Source organism: Astyanax mexicanus, chromosome 1 (genome assembly GCF_023375975.1).
Source record: "Astyanax mexicanus isolate ESR-SI-001 chromosome 1, AstMex3_surface, whole genome shotgun sequence".
NCBI lineage: Eukaryota > Metazoa > Chordata > Actinopteri > Characiformes > Acestrorhamphidae > Astyanax > Astyanax mexicanus.
The window spans coordinates 115994389-116016663 of NC_064408.1; the positions used below are offsets into that span (position 1 = coordinate 115994389).

Below are 22275 nucleotides of genomic sequence, written 5' to 3' on the forward strand. Positions count from 1 at the left end.
ATTTTTGTGCAGTTTTACACTGAACTATTGAGTGTAGGCTGAACTGTGAAGCAGACTTTTATTTTGAAAGCTCAGTTTCAGCGTTGGGCTCCACTCTCTTCAGTGCGTTCTAAATCTTGGTGAGGCGAGGTGGGTTTTAACAGTACTCTTCGTAAAATACTGTTTAAAAGTTGTTTAAGCAATTAAAAATAACTAAGTTTGCTAGTTAATATGTGTTTTAATACTTCAGAATATATATATTAAGGTTTGTGTGTGTATTTTTAATTAATACACACACAAACCTTAATATATATTCTGAAGTATTAAAACACATATTAACTAGCAAACTTAGTTATTTTATACTTAGTTAATATAGGCGCAGCTACCAGTTAAGTTAAAACTGTGTGCTTTTTCTCTCATAGCTGCTAATGTGTGATTGTGTGAGAGGTACAGAGAATTTACTCCATGCTGTGTTGCTACTCTTATGCACAAGTACTGCCACAGTTCATTGTTTAATTAGTGCCCTCTGATTATGACAGATTGCTATTTCAAGGGCGCATCAAGGGGGGGGGGGGGGGGGGGTCAAGAGGGTTTTATTGTCATTACATCTGAGTGTAATGAAATTTCCAACTTTCCAGGTAATTTATGGTTACAGTAATGGTATTTTTAATTCTGTATTCTGTTTATTGGTGATGTGCACTGCTGTGTGTCTTTGAATGTGTAACAAATGACAGAATGACATCTGTCTAGGTTGTATTCAGTCAGTGGAGCACCTGTGTTTTCTGTTTCCAAGATAGCAAACAGCAGAAATTTACCTGAACACACCTCACTTCCAACCACCACGCCATATGCATTGCTATTTAAGTGACGCAGGTGGAAAGCATGAGAATAGACTGTTGGTATAGATAGGACCCATTAAGTTTCATTCAGTTCCAACAATGAACTTCGTAGTGCATTATTGTCTTTGTAAATGAGTGTAACAAAAACAGTGAATGAGTTATATCCTGGCATTGACACACAGTAGGCCAGTTTTGTTTAAATGTATGTTTTTTTACTAAAAAATAAGAATATGTACATACATATACAACCCAAGAAACACACAATGTCATTCACTTTTAAGGAAAGTTTAGATATGAAACATTGCAGTCTTTACTTTACTATCCAGAGAGAGTCCTTGTCTCTTATTCAGCTTCACCTGTGATCTGTCCTCTGTTCTCTTTGTCCCTGAGTGAGTCAATTATTTCATAGTAATTAATGGCAGCTCCAGTTCTGCAGGTTTTGTGGAAATCTACATAGGACTCCCTGTGCTTGGCAAAAAAAAAAATCTCAAATGCACATTAAGTTCTCTAGGTGCTGCTCAAAAAAAGCCCAAACACCACACTCCAGACTTCCTGACTACATCTACATATGTTGCCTCAAACATTTGGTTGGACCTCCTTTATCTTTGATTGCTGCACACATTCACTGTGGCATTGTTTCAATAATCTTCTGCAACGTCACAAGATTTATCTCAATCCAGTGTTGCTGGATTAATTTTTCACCAAGATATTGCAGCAGCATTGATGATGGTAGAGTCTGACCGCTGCACAAAGCAGCTCTTCTCCATCCAGCACATCCCAAAGATTCTCAATGAGGTTAAGATCTGGACTCTGTGGTGAACTCTCTCAATCCATGTGTGAAAATGATGATCTCATGCTCCCTGAATCACTCTTTCACAATTCCAGCACCATGAATCCTGACATTGTCTTATCTTGGAATATGGTCATGCCATCAGGGAAAAAATATAAAATCTATTGATGGAATAACCTGGTCTATATTCAGTATATTCAGGTAGTCAGCTGACCTCATTCTTTCAGCACATACTGTTGCTGAACCTAAACCTGCAGACCAACTGCAGCAACCTCAGATCATATATCCGCCCCCACAATCTTGTATGGTAGATGATGGGAACATCACTTTAGCCACCTCTCTTTTTACCCTGATGCTCCATCACTCTGGACTCATCAGTCCAATATTTAAGCTCCCTTAGCAAATTGAAGCAGTTTTTGCTGGTTAGCCTCACTGATAAGTGGTTTTCCTAAGGCTACACAGCTGTTTAGTCCCAATCCCTTGAGTTCCCTTCACAGTGTGTACGAGGAAATGCTCTTACTTTCACTATTAACAGATTAAACACCAAAAAAGTGCAGAAACTTTTGTGAATTATTTGGTTACCTTATGGTTTTTCCTGACTAGTGGAGTTCTATAGCGTTCTATTTTATGACATTGGTGAGTAATATTGTCACAATGATGTAAGAAAAGTGGGTTTGTAAATAATGTCTTAGGCTACGTTCACATTACAATCCACATTGCTCAAATCAGATTTTTTGCTCAGATCAGATTTTTTTTTTATTTTGATGGTTCACATTCACAAATGTAAGAGATCTGTATCTGTGTGTAATGTGAACGAATCTGTCCCTTTTGCTGGAGTGGAGAAACAGTAAACAGCTGGTCTGAAGTTCATGCTCAGGTCCAGGAGGAGAAAAAAGGTCAGGCGGTTTGCTTTTGCTGTTTTTGCAGCTATAGCTGCCCAGCTGCACCAAGAGACGTTTTTGCGTAAAAGCAAAAAAATGATGCATGAATTCTGATTTGACTGTTCACATTCATGATGCATGTCCATGGATTAGATATGTATCTGATTTAGGACAAATCTAAGTGACACAAATCTGATTTGGACAAATCTAATTTGGCACGTTCACACCTGAGCCACACTAATAAAAAAAATCTGATTTGAGTCACTTAAGCCTGGTAATGTGAACATAGCCTTAATGACAATTAAAAGCAATACTGTCAATCCCTTCCAAGGAATCATCTGCTGAAGCTTCTTAAGCCACTAGCTCTTTTGGCTACTATAGAAGAATGTTCCTGTCCACTGCTATCTGGTTACACAGTGATAAGTTACTGAGAAAAGCCCTAACAAAACATCTACACTGAAAAAAATTACTTAAAAACCGTTTCGCAACTTTCTGCATTTGCTTTTTTTAGGTACATTTAATTTCATGTAAATTTAAGTAACTTCAACTTGGTTTCAAGACTTAAATGTTACACAGAGTAAATAAGAGAACTGAACTTCAGTCAATCCTTTCTTTAGTAAATTTTACTTCATTTATTTAAGTAAATTAAAGTAAAATTTTTAGTAATATTGTATAAATTAGGTAATTGTAAGTAGGTAATATTGTAAGCAGAAATTAAGCAAAGTTTACTAAAAGAAAGGAGTGATTCAGTAAAAATAAATGAAGTAAAGTTTACTAAAAGAAAGGACTGACTGAAGTTCAGTTCACTTATTTACTCTGTGTAACATTTAATTTTTGAAACCGAGTTCAAGTTACTTAAATTTATCTGAAATTAAATTAACTTAAAAAAAGCAAATGCAGAAAGTTGCAAAACTTTTTTTTTTTTTCATAATTTTGTTTAGTGTACATCTGATTAATAAAAGAAATGTTCACAGTTCTGCTCATGTAATGATGAATCACATTGTCCTCATTTAAACTGTACAAAAATCACAAATAAGAAAAGACCGGTGAATGCCTGGTGAAAGTCTTCGTGAGAACTGGTAAGTGTTTTTATAGAAAGAAATTTCTTCTTAAGAACTCTTCTTAAGTGAATGTGGCCCATTGTTTCCATTAAATGCCACGCCTATGAGTTTTGCACACGACTGAAACTGTTTGTGTGCATCAGCCAACATGACACCCACATTTCCCCTTGGGGATCAATTAATTACACCTAGATATGCACTTATAACACCAACACTCCCACACAAATATCCTACTTATCCACCTACTCAACTATCTACCTACAGTAGCTATATACAGTATATTACATACATATACACACTGATCGGCCTCAACGTTAACATCATCTCCCTGTTTTTACACTAAGCTTACAGGAACACTTCATATTTATTTGTTGTTTTTCTTTTAGCCTGGTTTTCAGTGGTCAGGAGTGGATCAAGTGGATCAGATACAGCAGTGCTGCTGGAGTTTTTAAACACTGTGTATAATCACTCACAGTCCTCCACTCTATTAGACATTCCTTCCTACAGCTGCTCCACCTTTTAGATAAAGTACAAGATAAAAGCCAGAGACAGAAGCTCAGAATCTTTATCTGCACATCTTACAGTGTTGCTCATTCTCTAGTCCTTTAACACATCACAGCATGCCTAGCTAACAATTTTTGGTTAGTAGAACGTTTTCTGTAAATTAGAGTTAACATCCTCAGAATGTTCAATCTGTCAAGTTTTTAGAATTGCAGCAATGTTACTAGAACATTTCACTTGTGTCAAAGTTTTAATTTTAAGTTTTAGTAATGTTAGTATTCGTCTAGCTGTGAAGATTATGTGAGAAATATTCTAATGGGATGATGCAAATCATTATGGCAAACAAATGTGATGCAAACAAATTATGGCACACCTTTTCAGAAGGTTCCTGGAACATAATTTCTGTAATACTACAGGCTAACATTCCTGGAACCATTTTTTTTTTAAACATTGCTAAACTTTCTTATAACGTGTTCACTGGGACATTGCCCACAGGAAGCTGTTGGCTGTATTCTTCTGGTCGGTTGACTATTCTTAGTGCAATAGTGACACTGATGTGTTTAAGAACTCCAGCAGCACTGCTGTATCTGATTCACTCACTGTAGCAGCAGCACAACACACTCTACTAACACCGCATACACCATCACCATGCTAATCAGTGCTAATCACTGCAGTGCTGAGAACAAATGTTTTTCTCTCCTGTGAAGTTGTGGTCATTGAAGAACAGGATGAAATTAGGAGGATAATTATAAAGTATGTATAGAAACGAGAAAAGGATACAGAACTACAACCAAAGTACAAAGTGAGTGTAGAAACAAGGAAGTGATGTTAAAATCATGGCCACATCCATCCATCCATTCATCCATCCATCCACCACTGGTGTATATCCATCATCCATTATATGTGAAGGTAGGTGAAGGTAGTGGAAGCCATCCCAGTCACATTTTTTACACATTTACATTGTAAATGATAATGAATAAAACATTTTTAGGACAGTAGAGTGTTTGAAGAGTCTGATGGCTTATTTTAAAGCTTGCAAAATCAATCCAAAACTCAAGGTTTCAGTCTTGGTACCAAAACCTTAGATACCAAAACACAAAAAGTGGAATCCTGTTTATAAAGTTCTTGATCTTCTACGGTTTCATATATCTCACGTCATCATACTTAACGACTTTTCCGTCCTTCATGACTATTTCTTTGTACTGCAGCTGCTGCATATCCCCGTCGAAGCGACGCTGGATCACAGTTCCATCTTGTGGCAGGTCAGGGGGTAGGGACATCAGTGAGAACTTAGCAGCAAATTCAGCATTGGTTATTGGAACTAGAGCGTCTGCTTTGGGAGGTGGACTACGGTTGATGGGAGGTGGGTTACGGTTGATGGGATATGGGTTACGATTGTTGGGAGATGGGCTACGGTGGATGGGATATGGGTTACGATTGTTGGGAGATGGGCTACGGTTAATGTGAGGTGGGTTAACGGGAGCTGGGGCAGCTTTGACAGGATACGGGGTCCGTATCTGCGGTATTGCAGCTGCTGGTTCTTTGTGTACCAATGGTGCTGGTGGGCGATTTCTCTGGTTTGGTCCTGCAGCAACAGGAGCTGGTGCTGCTTTGACAACTGCTTGTGCTCCCAAACCTGGGTTAGCCCATCCTGTTCCTGCCCCAGGTTTAGGTGTCACGTCTGCCCCGTAAATCACTCCAGCTCGCCGGATTTCAGAAATCACCCCGACCATTGAGGCTCTCTCTATGGGATTGGAAGCCACCATCTTGGACACAACACTGCAGTAAGGATTGTCTTTCAGTGTCTCTTGGATTTTGACGGGGGACACAAAGGTGGTAGGCAGTCTGACTCTTGCAATGAGCTCTGCAACCATTTTTCCCATCGCCCAGGCGTCCGAACGCTTGTCCCGGATTCCATTGGCCTGCAGGATCTCAGGAGCAGAGTAGGCCTCGTTCCCCATGTTTTGGGCAGAGGATAAGCCGTTCACTGATAATTTTGCGAGGCCCATGTCGATGATCACAGCGCGGTGTGTTTCATGCTCAACCTAAAGGAATAAAAAAGAACAAGACATAAAAAAGACATTTATTTATCATCACCTGCCTTTTATGCTTTAAAGCTTTAGTTTGGTCAGAAATCAACCAATGTAGTCAATCAGCCAATCAACCCAAGGTGCCAAATATGGGGAGTTCCTATAGCTGTAAGTATTATTAGTGATTATTAGTGGAAGACCGTGCGAAAAAGTGTCCCACACCTGCTGTTAGAGCTGCAAAGGGGGAGCGACTACACACTAAAGGCAATCGGTTTAGAATAGACTGTTACACAGACTTATGTAGGTGAATGTGTAGGTTTCTTAATACTTTTGTCCATGTAGTGTACAGGTGCATCTAAAAAAAAAATTAATATCATTGAAAAGGTACTTTATTTTAGTCATTCAGTTCAAAATGTGAAACTCATATATTATATAGATGTATTACACACACAGTGATCTATTTTAAGCTTTATTTCTTTTATTGTTGATGATTAAGACTTACACACAATAAAAACCCGAGAATCAGTGTCTCAGAAAATGTGAATATTATATAAAATCATGTAATACTTTTGGCAGTGTAGGCAGTGCGCCAAGTCCTGCTGGAAAATGAAATCCTCATCCAAACCATCACTGATTGTTGGAACTTCACACTAGACCTCAAGCAGTTTGGACTGTGTGTCTCTCCACTCTTCCTCCAGACTCTGCTCCGTTGATTTACAAATGAATAGTAAAATTTACTTATTATCAGTGATGGTTTTGAGAAACAGGTCATCTGCTGCTGTTGATCCACTGTGTTTTATTATCAAGTCTAAAGTCAGTGCAGTTTTGTTTTCCCACAAAATCTTACAGCACTTCATGTTTCCTTCTGCTGACAACTTTTTTGGACATGCGGATTTCATTTTCCAGCAGGACACTGCCAAAAATACCAATTGGTCTTATATAATATTTCTAATTTTCTGAGTCATAATCATCAACAATAAAATAAATAAACACTTAAAATAGGTCACTCTGTGTTTAATACATCTATATAATATATCAGTTTCACATTTTCAACTAAATTACTGAAATACAGTAACTTTTCAATGATATTCATTTTTTTAAGATGCACCTGTTTGTGGTTACATTACACATTAGCAAATCTATTTATTGGGAATCTAATTTTAGCATTACTAGAGTAAAGTCTGTTTGAGGTAAATCAGTAATTATTTTAGGTGCTAACCTGGTGGTTCTAAGCCTTCATTACTTGTTGTCTAAATTAGCCTCATACCTCCAGGGCAAAACTAACTTCAGACACTAATCATGCTTTGACTGATTGACTTCAAGTACAAAGAATCAGGGAAAACCAAACGTTCTCACCATGATGTTGTCTGGCTTGAGATCCTGGTGGACGATGTCTTTGCTGTGCAGATGGAACAAGCCTTCACACATTCCTGTGATGATGGTGGCCTTCACCTTTGGTGTGAGCTGTAGAGGATACGTAATCAGTACTTTTAACATATGATACATAAAAGAGGATATATTTTTTATTAGTAGGGGTGTGACGAGATCTTGTGGCACGAGATCTCACGAGATTAAACGTGACGATATTTCTCGTCAAGCTTTAACCTCGCGGGGGAAAAAAAATAGTTTAGTGTGGACTATTTAAGCGGGATCTGGCAACACAGCAGTACTGTTTGTGGTGTATGCAAATGTAATATCAGCGCCCCCGGGGGGGAGGGGGTGGAGGAGATACGTTCTGTCATTACTAGCCTACTGCGCTCTGTCTCTGTTTGCACTTCAAGTATAGTTTTAATATGACTGGTTATGGTTATGCATAGTTAAATCACAAGATATTTAGGAGAAAAAAACACAAACCATAGTATATGACTGGTTGTGGTTTGCACATATTGTTTGCACTATATAAGACCTAGAAAAGTTTTATTTTTATTTTTTATTCTTATTTTTTATTCTTATTCTTATTTCTATTTCTTATAGAATCAATGTGTGAGAGAAACCAGTCTGTTAAGTTTGCGTTATATGATTTTGTCAAATAAAACTAGTTTTCAAACCATTTTTCATTTTTGAGCTTTTCTTTATAATTTTATTTTTAAACCTCGTCTCGTTCTCGTGAACCCAATATCGTGTCTCGTCTCGTGATATTAGTGTCTCGTCACACCCCTAGTTATTAGATCATTTTTAGACAAAATCCTACCGATATCTTGGACTTCTGTGCACTAAAAATGGTCGTCTCCAGATCTTCTCCAAAGATGAACTCCAGAGGAATGTGCCACTTCCCATCCTGCATCCACGGATCCCCAAGAAGCTTTACCACGTTGTTGTGATGTGCTCTGCTGCAAATAGCAAGTTATTGCATGAGATTTTAACAGTGTGTCAAATTGTGGGGTGCAGTAACAGATTATTGGAGGTATTTTACTTAAAGTGACAATCCATAAATGTATCATTGCACCAAGCATGCTGTTTTAGCCCACCAGCTTTCATCAGTTCTAATTATGTGTTTTGTTGGTTGATCAACGTGTTAATTATCTGATTAAGACTGAGTTTGCTGTTCTTATATCTCCATGTTTGCAGTAGCTCTTGTTTCAGCACCATTAGCTAGATAAAGGCATCGGGACCTTTTTAAAAATGAATATATTTGGCTTTGCAGAAATAGTAGCAGAAACATACTGATACCATGTATCACATTTTGCAATCTGGCCACTCAGGAATATTACAGATAGCTGCTTTAAGCTATTACAAATAAAGGGGCAATGCTTTCTCTTTACACACCTGATTCCGCTTTCAAGCTCTGTATGGGATAAAGGTGGTTGTGTGGGCTTGAAGCAGGAAAAACACTACAATGAGTAGGTCCAGTATCAGGGTTGAGAAACACAGCCCTGGAGCTTAACCTACTTCTGGAGAAGTACTGTACCTTTACACAGGTTTCACCATGAAACTAAATTTAACACACCTCATTCAGCTAAATAAACTCTTCTGAAAATGATAATTAGAAAGATCAGGAAGGACAACTTTTGGTTCCCTGACAACTGTCAGGGTGGAGGTGCAGGGAAGACGAGGAGGCGGACGCAAATGCAAACAACAGGGGATTTATTAACAAAAATAGATACAAAATACAACTGGGATAAACTGAAAACAGGACTGAGGAAACCGGGGAAACCATGGAACACTGACAGACGATAAACGTACAAGGATCGACACCGGGGAAATGGAACACGGACCTTAAATAGAGGTGCACACACACAGGAAACATGAAACACCTGGGACGAAGGGGCGGAGCTACAAATGAACACAGGTGAGTGGAAAAACACTGGGAAAGAAACACAGAGGAGCCGGGTCACATGAGAGACAGACACAAGGAACAGGTAAATAAACATGACACTAGACAGGGCAACAGGGCAAGGACCTTACAACAACCCTTTCAATAGACAGCTTTTTAAAGAAACCCTTTGGTAATTTAAATGTTTAAAATGGGTTTTAAGACTATTCACATACTGTGAAATTCAATACCACTCATACTTTGATTCAATTTAAGTTCCAATTCTGCTCAGGGTTAGGGTGAAGCCTACCCAGAAGCATTAGTTTGGATCATATGGACTTATATATTCCCATACAACCAACCATAGTGAAAAAAAGTAGTTTAAAGTATACTAAGCATTATTATGCTATAGTTCATGTAGCCACTTTATAGTTTATAGTTTTATAGTTCTTGTAGCCACTTTATTATCAATCAGTATATTTAAAGAGTGCCAAAATTAAACAACTTTTTAGTACTTATTAGACTTTAATTGTATAAAAATAGTACAAAAGTCTTACTGAAATTGTGCTAAGTGAACTTAACTGTACTAAAATGGAAGTATTTTAAATATACTTAAGTAACATTTAAACATATTACTTCATGTATGTAACCCCATATTTTAAATACTCTTACAGTAAAATTATAATATATTTAATGAGTATTACAACTGTATCACTATTTATTATACACCAGGTATATTAGAAATGTACTAAGAACTGATGTTAAATATATGTGATCTATTTAAATTACAGTACAAATATGCTTCTTGTTTCTCTCTTTTGTAAGTAGCACACTTCTAGTATACTTTGTTGGGTATAAACATATATTTTAATATACTGTACTACATTTTTTTTAGCATGTTACAAAGTTACTTTACATTTTTAATACATTTACATTCTAATACATACTTTATCATTTGTAATACATTGATACATTGTACTTTAAGTGAACTTCTGTAACAACTTTTTTTAACATACTTTGCTAAAAATGTACAAACGTATATTTGGAAATAAGGATTTTAGAAGTATACTAAATTACACTAAACTAAAAGTGTACTTCATAGTAGTCTATTTTTTTAAATACACTATAAAAGTATGATCAGTGTTTACTTTCAAACATTTGATGAAAGCATGTTATTATTATTATTATTATTATTATTATTATAGCTAAATATTATTATTATTATTATAGCTAGCATTTTTATTATTATTATAGCTAGCATTTTTATTATTATTATAGCTAGATATTATTATTATAGCTAGCATTTGTATTCTTATTTTTTACTATTATTATAGCTAGCATTTTTATTATTATTAATATTATTATTGCTAGCATGTGTATGATTCTTTTAATAGTGATTATTATTTTTACTATCATTATTATTATAGTTAGCATTGTTATAGCCAGCATTTTTATTATTATAGCTAGCATTTGTCTAATTATTTTTATGATGATTATTATAGGTAGCATTATTATTATTACTAGCATTTTATTAGACTTCCATTTGATAACAGGAGAAACTAACAACTATCAATAATGCACCTAGCAAGCTAGTATATTTACAGCATCAATCGATATGTTTTAATATGTTTTAAGTACAATTAAGTATATATTTTTTTTCACCAGGGTTGTGACAGTTAAATGCAAAAATCAACTCCCCACAGCAATGCTACAAAATCGAGTAGAAAGTCTTCTCTGGACAGTAGAGGCAGTTACTCCAACAAAAGCAGGATAAATTCAGAAGCAACTACAAATGAATGAGCAATGCGCTCTTTGCACAACTACTTCCGCATTCTCATCAGTGCTGCTCCAGCGTTTCCTGTTTGGCTTTTCCAATACACTCGTTATGGCAGTATTTTCAGCTGGTGTTTCTGGAGCTTCTAAAAATTAACCTCAACGTCAAGGAGACCAGTAAAGCCCACCACTAGAAAGCTAGAGAAAGGCTTTAAACTATATGCATCTTCATACCTACACACTACCAAGATTTTTTTCTTATATTTTACGTTAGCCCACACAGCTCAGCATTAGCTAGTAACGTTATAGCTAACTAGCTTGCTAGGTGCATTATTGATAGTTGTTAGTTTCTCCTGTTATCAAATGGAAGTCTAATAAAATGCTAGTAATAATAATAATGCTACCTATAATAATCATCATAAAAATAATTAGACAAATGCTAGCTATAATAATAAAAATGCTGGCTATAACAATGCTAACTATAATAATAATGATAGTAAAAATAATAATCACTATTAAAAGAATCATACACATGCTAGCAATAATAATATTAATAATAATAAAAATGCTAGCTATAATAATAGTAAAAAATAAGAATACAAATGCTAGCTATAATAATAATATCTAGCTATAATAATAATATCTAGCTATAATAATATCTAGCTATAATAATAATATCTAGCTATAATAATAATAAAAATGCTAGCTATAATAATAATAAAAATGCTAGCTATAATAATAATAATAATAATATTTAGCTATAATAATAATATCTAGCTATAATAATAATAAAAATGCTAGCTATAATAATAATAAAAATGCTAGCTATAATAATAATAAAAATGCTAGCTATAATAGTAATAATAATAATATTTAGCTATAATAATAATAATAATAATAATAATAATAATAATAATAATAATAATAATAATAATAATGCTAGCTGGTGGATCATTCAGGCAAGTACGTTTAGCTGATCTCCTCTCCCAAACACGTGGAACCTGGGTGCTGTAACGTTAATTATTCAATTTAAAAAATGCTTTGCCAGTCGTCTCCAAGCTTCTGACGTTTTTGGTTTAACCAGGTAGTCTGGTATGAAATGTTTGCTACAGACCTTTCATACGGCGAAATGGTAAAGTGTTCCCGAATTAGCCACTGTTTATTAGATCACTCTGAGCAGGAAAGCTATGAAAGCCTAAAGCTTCCATAAAACTTAGCAGACGCCGTGCAAAAAGAAACACAACAGTGCTTAAAACGGCTTGAAAACTTCACGCTGGATACTCATTTTGACCTCTCGCTAGTAAAAAATGTACGTTTTGCCTATACAGGCGAATGTAAACAATACAACCGGAAACGTCCGAGCCGCATTATTTGAAAATGGAAATGTGTCAGAGCCGTGAGTGCAAGTCCATAGACCCAATACTTTACACACTAAGAAAAATAAGTACAGATTTGTAGTTAAAAGAATATAAAGCTTGCCTTTCAGTGAAAGTCTTTTTTTGTACCCATGTTTTTTGTACCAGTAAAGATTATTAAGATTATAAACATTATCATCAACTGAATATGTGTCAAAAACTTGATGATCCAAAATTGTCTGGCTTTTAAATGAAAAATGTGCAAATAAAATATACATTTTTATTAGTACAGTGGTACAGAATACTGTATGCACCTTTTGGCTGGTTAAATGGTACACATCTGTACTTATTGCTGTTAGAAATGACTTTATACTTAAGAGGGAACAAATCTGACCCTGTAAAGACCAATATTGTACCTTTGAGGGTACATTTATGAAGAGTGTACCTTTGAGTACAAAAAAGTACTCATATCGTACCTCTGTTTTTTAGAGTGTAATAATTCAAGTTTACTTCATTTGTAGCCACATTTTTATTTATTTTAATTGGTCATTTCTGGTATTCTTTTAACACAGACAACTGGAATAGTTAAGTCAGGATACTTACTAATAAACTTTACACTCTCTCTCCAGCTGTTCCCTGGAGATGAACCCTGAGGGCACTTTCTTCAAGGCTGCCCATTTGCCTTTGTAGTCCTCTTTGTAGATCTTCCCGAAGCAGCCCTTCGCTAGCGTTCTGGTAGAGTAGTCCATCTGGAGAGAGGAAGAGCGCAGACGTGAGAATTAGGACCTGTATGAAGAGTTCTGTGTTATTATAACTCCACCAGTTTCACAATCTTACAATCTTCTTCCTTTCAGGTGTTCTCCGCACTCTGAGGTGTGGCAGAAAAAAAAATTCCAAAGAAAGAGGCCAGCTGAGTTACACAACACTCTACCGCTGAGGCACCAATCACTGGAAGGCTTTACTGTGCATGTTTTTAGTGCAGAGTATCTGGATATGATAATATGAGATCGTAACAACAAATTAAGCAGGTCTTTAAATATATAGTAAAGATGTTACAGTATGAAGATAAAGATGTTTTAGAGTTTATAGCCTGTTTTATCCTGGTAATGTAGCCATATGTGGCAGGGAATCCCCAAGAACATCATTTCTTTCTGCCCACCAAATGACTCAGCATGATGATAAACTGCCTGACTACCTTTATCTTTGATTGAAGCACACATTCTCTGTGGCATTGTTTCAATAATCTTCTGCAACGTCACAAGATTTATCTCAATCCAGTGTTGCATTAATTTTTCACCAAGATCTTGCAACAGTAGAGTCTGACCACTGCACAAAGCAGCACTTCTCCATCACATCCCAAAAAAGTTCAGTAGTGCAATTATAAAAACAAATTGCAGTAAAGTGAGCATGTGCCTCTGTAAAATGTCCTTGACCTGTAAACGTGTGGAGAGTAAGGTGTATGTTTATTTCTGAGGTAGGTTCAAGAGTCTGGTAGCAGTGGGGAAGAAGGAGTTCCTCAGTCTGGTGGTTTTGCATTAATTAGTATAACTGCTGTTGTGGAAATAATTTGTTTGTAGGTGAAACATAACTTTATGTTATTTGACCCTGTGCTTCAGCTGTGCCAGACTCTGATTACTGCCACAGTGAAATTATGCATCTGCAGCACACATTCCACTGAAAACAACGTGTTTGACAGAACAGTAGCGACTTTTCTGTGTTCAGTGTGAAAGAATCCAAATTCAAAAAATTGGACAGGAAAAAGTGAAAAATATTTTGGCAGTAAAAATGAAGAGCTAAATCGTGTTTAATAGATAGATAGATAGATAGATAGATAGATAGATAGATAGTATATTTAAAGAGTGATAAAATTGAACTTTTTTGTATTTATTTTACTTTAATTGTATAAAAACAGTACAAAAGTCTTACTTAAACTGTGCTAAGTGTACTTAACTGTACTAAAATAGAACTATTTTAAATACTTAAATACTTAAGTAACATTTAAACATACTGCTTCATGTATGTAATCCCATATTTTAAATATTCTTACAGTAAAATTATAATACATTTAATGAGTTTATCACTTTATCACTATTATAAACCAGGTATATTAGAAATGTACTAAGAATTAATGTTAAATATATGTGATCTATTTACATTAGAGCACAAATATGCTTCTTGTTCCTGTCTTTTGTAAGTAGCACACTTCTAGTATCCTTCGTTTGGTTTAAAAATATTTTTTTAATATACTGTACTATAATTGTTAGTGTGTTACATGTTTACGTTACATTTTGATCACAAATTAGTAGTAGTAATTTAATTTACTTTCTAATAAGTTATACATTGATACATTGTACTTTAAGTGAACTACTGTAACAGCTGTTTTAACACACTTTGCTAAAAAAAGTACAAATGTAAATTTGGAAATGAGTATTTTAGAAGTCTTTAGAACTCTTCCTCTCACACTCCGGAGAGCGAAGAACGGTCATTAATGATAAAGGCTCTTGAAATAAATCATAAGCCAATATCCGACGTTCTCAGAAGAGTACATCGCTACTCGTCATCGTGGTTAGGGAGACGTAACACTTTTGAAACACATTTTCATGTTAGAAACTATAGAAATGAACCCTGAAAATATAGTCTTCAATACACATAATAGAAGCACAAAAATAAGGATATATAACACCAAAAACAACACAATTCGACTAAATAAACATCATCAGTTTGAGAAATCTCAGCAGGCACCAAAAGAAGACAAACAGTTAAAACTGCAGAGAAAACTGAGTAAAATATACTTTTTTTGTGGATGATCCTTAATTACAATACCATATTCAGTGCATGAGAACTGGCAAGCATACAGACCCTCGGATTACTGCCATCATATTTAGCCTACAGTCTTTGATTTCACCTCAGATTAGTAATGAGAGATGGATTTTGAAGGAACAGACAGAGAGTGTTTGCCTGACTGCACACAGCCGTACATGCTGCAACAGAAATGTGCTACACTTGCAAAAAAAAAAAAAAACAGCATCACTCTAACAGGGTGGAGTCAAGACTGTTTAAATCCAGTTACCCTACTTTTATACTCTGTGCTTCAAGCACAGCATGAAACTGTTATTGTTAGAAATGTCATATTCTCTAACTTACACAGCGTGCACAGACATTTTGGGGGGCAAGTGCTCAGGGGGGAAAAAGGGCACTTTTTATCAATCCCATATGTACAAATCCAACCCTGAATATATTTCTGGCTTCAACATGAATATCAACATGCCCACTTAATTTTACTGCCCCCCCCCCCCAAGCAATTCAGTCCAGAACCGGGGCTGTATGTGGTCGTCCTCACGTTATCTATCATTAATTTGGGCTAGAGCGGCTGGTTTATCTGGTGACCAGTCGGCTAAAGATGCTTAGTAGTTTGGTGCTGTATGAGACTTTTTACTGCACAATAAAATGATTTCACGTTGGGATTAGAGGGCAAACGGTAGGATTTTACTTGATGTGTATGTTACCTGGCTGGTGGGACACCGTGCGTGCTGTGCTGAAGACTCGCTGAACTGAACTACTGCTGCAGCGCATCTAGTGTGCCGCGCGGGGTCACGTGACAGAGGAAGAGAGAGGTCGGGTTTGTGCGAGCTGATTTCAGGGCATTCTGTTTTCACTCGTTTTTAATCGCTCAGGTTTTCAAAAGATCATTTCAAACCGGCCTCAGCAAAATCTTAATGATAAGAAGTTTCAAAAGGGCACTTTGGTTGATAAAGGGCAGAGTTGGAGCACCACCTGATGTATATGTCTGCACTACCCTGACTGGTAACACTTTATTTTAAGGAACACAAATTAGGCGCTTATTAATGTCTTATTATTTGCTTAATTAAGCCTTAATTAGATATTTGTAAATGATTTATTCACTACTTATTAGGCTTTATTCTGTGTAAGTGTTATTGGTGCTTAATTAGTGGTCTGTTATGTGTAAATGATTAATAATGGCTGTATTAGATCTTATAGTGCAGAATAAACAGTTATGTTAGCACCCTGTTAAGCAGATTATTAAGCATTATAACTATTAGCTAATTCTACATGTTATTAGTGTTATTATAATTGGCAGCAGTTTGATCTATGTGAGTTCTATGTAAGGTTATGGCTGTGCTGGAGTTTATGAAGTTAATAAGGGGTTAATAAATCACTAATAGACCAAGAAGTGCACCATATTCTAAAGTGATGTTCTGTTCATCACTAATTAAACATTAAAAGGAACTGAATAAATATTTAATCAACCACGGACCCTCTAATTAAGCACCAATAACACTTAATAACAGAATAAAGCCTAATAAGTAGTGAATAAATAATTTACAAATATCTAATTAAGGCTTTATTAAGCAAATAATAAAACATTAATAAGCGCCTAATTTGTGTTCCTAAAAATAAAGTGTTACCCATACACTATGTCATCTTTGTATGTCATTGTATGTCAGATCTACAGATTCTCCCCCAGTTACTGATTGTTTGCACCTGGCCTGTCTTGTGTAAATACCCCGCTGTTTGCTCTGTTTCTTGCCGAGTATTCTAGTAATCTAGTTAAGTAGCTCTTCTACAACAGATTTCCTTTGTTTATTGCTTTTGTTACTGACCTGTGTTTTGTTTTCTTCTACCGATTTTTACCTTGCTCATTATTTTTTTTTTTACTTCTCTTTTGCCTTGCCCTTTATCTGCTGAATTTCTCGTTTATGATCCTGTTTTGTCTGACTACGCCCTGGTATGTTGTTTATATTGGCTGCCACACTGTTACTGACCCTGCCTGTCCCATACCACTCTTGTAAGCTTAGCTCCTTTATTAATAAACTGTGTGTTTGGTATTTGCGTGTATCTGTTGTGTGTCTGACCCATGTGATATGATGCCTAATGTATGAAATTATATTATTATTAGTATTATTATTACTATTGTATTATTATTATTACACCATACCCTAATGCTTACTAATCGATAACTATATACAAAGCAACACAATCAAATTTAAGTTCAGAGGTACTGGCTTGTATCTTGTCGTGTTTTGGAGTGAAATTAGGCTTCAAAGTAGATTCCACGCTCTTAATGAAGTGTGCTGACACATGGACTGTGTCCAGGTTAAAGCTGCTGAGCAGGTAAATACTGTGATTACAGGTACCAGCCTCCGCCCGAGACCAGGCTGTCAAACCAGATCATGATGCACCTGTCGAGTTCAACTTAAAGTTACCGGAATTTCCAGTTGTGGACGGGGAAATAAAAACCATGTGACTGAGCGGAAAAGAGGTAGCCCCGGAAAACACCTGAAAGCTCCCATGCGTTGTATTTCTCAATATCTTGAGAAATAGCAAGATAATTAATAATTAGGTCAAAGGTGACAACTTAAAAAATTGGACACATTACTTTACTTTAGTTTATTTTATTGTTTATTGTATCCTTTTGCATTTTATTTTATTCCATAACTATTCCTTCAATAATAATTATAATAATAATATTTTTTTTTAATTCTTAATAATTTTTTAAGGTAGTTGTGTTTATTTGCTGAGTTTTCTGCTTTTTACTTTGTTTTTTTAAATACATTATTTCAATTTTTTTCCCATTTTCTCCTAATTTAGCTATAGACTAATTGTCCCACATATTTAGCTGCTACTTAGCTGTATATCCCTCATCACCAATGATGCCCCAACACCAGGAGGGTGTTGTGAAGTCAGACTCTGCTTCTTTTCAATCTGCTGCTGATGCATCATTGCCGAGTAGCATCACAGCGCTAACACTCGGAGGAAAGCGCAGCGACTCGGTTCTGATACATCAGCTCACAGACGGAGCCTCGTGCTGATCGACATCACCCTAAGAGTGATGAGGGAAAAGAGTGCTATCTTCCCACCCAGAGAGAGAGCAAGGCCAATTGTGCTTTCTCAGGGCTCTGGCAGCTGTTGGCAAGCTGCATGACAAGGATTCGAACCAGCGATCCCCTGATCATAATGGCAGCGCTTTTTACGTTCTATTTTCTTATTTAACTGTACTGTAAAGCACTTCAAATCTAATGTATGAAAGGTGCAATATAAATAAAGTTTATTATTATTATTATTACACTATACCCAAAGGTAAATACATCAATAACTACATGTAAAGCAGCACAATCTGGCCGAGTTGTTCCTAAGTTAACTGCATACTGGAAGAAAGCCAGGAAGCACTGATATTTCTAGGAAGTTTAAAAGGTTAACAGCTCCTCCTGTAATTACAGAGTTGAAACTGACAGATGGTATTCAGCACAGGGATAAGCAGTATGATTGTGTTAGTGGTACTGCAGATAATGACTCAACTGCGTGCTTTTCTGAGTATCTCATGGGTATCATTATCACTTCCCGTCATTGGAACAGGGAGATTTATACTAAAATTTCATTCTGTTACTATTTAGGTTTTTTATTTAGCTGCCAAGGAAACCCCATCTCCAAATGAATACAAAAAAAAGATTTATGGTTCATATATTTGGAAATATGTACTTCTAAAGTCTAATTAAACACATATCCAGATATTTTTATATACAGATTTTTTTCACTCTGTTTAAAAAAAAAAAAAAAAAAAGATCTGCACAGAGAAGACAACGCTTGTAGGAGCATGCAAACCCTGGGGTGATAGTACCTCATGATGAGAGATCCTACATAAGCACACTATAGAGAAGGCAGAAAACACAGAAGTTTAATTTCTTTATGTTGTGTGTAATTAATTAAATCACACACTAATCCCTAAATAATGTACTATGCAAGCAAAAAAAAAAAGATACTGAATCTAAACATAACATTATACATTAGGAACAGTGAGGCCAATACACTTATTTTTGCTGTTGACTGAAAACATTTGTGTTTGACATTAAAATATGAATATGAGACAAAAAGTAAACGTTTTAGCTTTTATTTCCAGGTATTTACATAATTTAGATCTGATACACATTTTATAACATTTTAGCACCTTCTGTCTGAACCCACCCATTTATCTTATGAGCAAAAGTAATGAAACATACTCAATGATTATTCAAACGAAAAACAGCGCTGAATGCCTGCGTTCAGAGTTGGATTTGAGTTTTATCTGTGCAAACTGTGCATTTATAGTTATAGGCAGAGGTGGAAAAAGTACTGAAAAATTGTAATTAAGTAAAATTATATATTTTTTCCCAGCAATTTATTTTTTACTCAGTAACGGGGAGATTTCCAGTGTAGCGAAGTAAATTACTTGTGTCAATATGAACTTCAGTAAAAGTAAAATTACCTCATTTTAACCCTTGTGTGGTGTTCGGGTCTGTGGGACCCGTTTTCATTTTTCATCAAATGATACTAAAAAAATATTTTTTTTTAACTCAAACTCATTGACATTGGCTCATTTTTTGTGAAAAACATATATCAAAACACATTTTCGATAAACACACACTGTACACCCCCCCCCCACACATTTATATTACATACAGTATGTTTGGCCAAGGGCTAATAAACATTGCTTCATTTGTAAATTTGAAACTAAACAAATTTTCTACTCATATTTTGAGTTTAATTCATTTTCTTTTACATTTTATTAAAAAACTAATAAAAAAAAAGAAAAAAAAAAAGAGCAGCACTTTTTAAAAGAAATGTACCATAAGAAAGGTAAAGGGCAAATATTAACCATGTAAGCTGTTTATATTGCTTGCAATTTAGGTGAAGCAAGCATGTGTAAAGCATTTTAATGTAAAATTGCTTAATTTTGCTGAATTGCTGAATACAAGTAACAAAGTAAACGAGTAACAAAAATATGAACACCACACAAGGGTTAAAAACAACTTTAAAAATTACAAATTACTCATAAAATCCACTTAATTACGGTAACGTGAGAACGCGTAATTCGTTACTTTCCACCTCTGATTATAGGAGTTATCAACATGAAATCCAGAGAGCTATGAGAGTCTATGGGTGAAAAACAACCAATTGTGAAGCTGAGAGAAGATGGAAAATCAATCAGAGCCATTGCATGAAAACTGTCCACAGCCAGAACAACAGTTTGGAATGTCCTAAATAAGAAAGTCGTCGCTGGTGTACTAAACAACAGATGATGAACAGTAAGAGAAAGGATTTGCAACTAAAAAAATCTTACTCTAATTCACTTTAATCTGTTTTTAAGTGTGTCTGTTATAATACTTTTGCTCACAGGAATGGGTGGTTTCAGACAGAAGGTGCTACAGTATCTTTTGAACTGTGTATCAGATCCAGATGTAAATACCTGGAAATAAAAGTTGAACTCATGATATTTTGTCCCATGTTTATCTTTTAATTTTCAACCCAAATGTTTTTAGTCTACAGCAGAAATAAAGGATCAGCCTGTTTTTAATGGTAATTCCTTAAGTTTTTATTGGAAACATTAAAACAATCTGCTTGAATGTAAAAAACAAAAACATGTAAATAGCAGTTAAAGCAAAGCAATGGCAAGTTAAAAAAAATAATAATGAACTGTAAAACTATAAAAATACGGTTTATAGTCACATATATGTCCATAACCTTTAACAGTAAAGAAAAAAATAGATCTTAGAATCCTTTGCCACTTTTTCTTGAAAATGTTTTATGGGGTGGTCTGAACAAATACTGCCTGAAAGGTCCAAATTATTATGTGGAATAATAACTTATATATATATATATATATAATAATAACTTATATTATAAGTTATAAGTTATTATTATTATAATAATTTATGATTATATATGATACATTAAATAATTAAAAGTAACTATGTTACTTTTACTCAAAGTACATTTTTTGAGTACTTTCTATTTTTACTCGAGTAGATTTTTAGATGGGTACTTTTACTTTTACTTGAGTAGAATTTTAGCAAAGTAAAGGTACTTTTACTTAATTTTTCAGTACTTTTTCCACCTCTGAGCTTGCATGACCAAAATCAAGTGCTGTTCAATCCCCTCAACCAGCTGGCACCAGCTTAGACCTTCTTAAACCAGCCACCAGCAAAGAAAAGGGTATTGATATCTGCTGTAGAATCCTAAAATATCTTCTCATTCACGTCTGACATAGTTAACAAAGATAGCTATATGTATATTATCTCTTAAACCGTCTCTTAAACCAACTTAAACAAAGCAGATTAATCAGCTTCTGGTGTAAGAAACAAGCAGACATAACTCAGCACAGTGTCTTTAAATAAGGTACAGTATAATCACAGATAGCATTGTAAGAAAACACAATCACAGCTATGCCCATAGAAATTATTCTGCAGCTGATCATATAATGACAGTAATAATAATAAGAGAAATTTATAGTAAACACAGACACACTGTACCTCAGTCCACTTGGCTTGTGTCGCCTGGGTATGTTCTGAACATCCCACAGACTGAAGCTTTAGACTGATAAATACTGTGGGTGTGACTTGCCAAATTTCCCTCCACACCCTCATTCCTCCAACCGGAAATGACGAGGACTGAAAAAGTACTGTATTTCATTGTACTGAGCTACAGCTAACACATGTTAGGTAAAAAAAGTTAAAAAATTAATATATAGGACTTTATTATATGCTTTAGAACATCTCATCATGCCTTATTTTATACTTTTGTCTCATTTTATACTTATTTTAACCGCAGTTACTCCGGTAAATGGAGCAGTTAAGGTAAATGTTATACAAATGTAATACTGTTGTGTCCTTAGTGATTTCCTGAGTGTCTGTTCCTGGTCAGTGTCACAATAAACACAAATGGAATCCACTCTGTAAAAAAATGCTGTGAAATCCACAGTAATATACTGTGTTCCTGCACAACGTTTACAGTATTATACTCTAAATGTGACCAAATCCA

The 22275-nt window shown here is 35.2% G+C and overlaps 1 protein-coding gene and 1 pseudogene across 1 annotated transcript; both read right to left on the bottom strand.

Moving 5' to 3' along the window:
* Positions 1 to 1008: 1008 nt before the first annotated feature.
* On the bottom strand, positions 1009 to 21828 carry zmp:0000000881 (uncharacterized). Its single transcript, XM_049467582.1, has 5 exons — positions 21768 to 21828; positions 13066 to 13211; positions 8273 to 8411; positions 7438 to 7545; positions 1009 to 6096 (listed from the first exon to the last, which is right to left on the bottom strand). Exons 2-5 carry the CDS (start codon positions 13209 to 13211, stop codon positions 5185 to 5187), a joined length of 1305 nt encoding a protein of 434 aa, XP_049323539.1. The 5' UTR covers positions 21768 to 21828; the 3' UTR covers positions 1009 to 5184.
* Positions 14902 to 15103, bottom strand: LOC125785802 (small nucleolar RNA U3; annotated as a pseudogene).
* Positions 21829 to 22275: the final 447 nt, after the last annotated feature.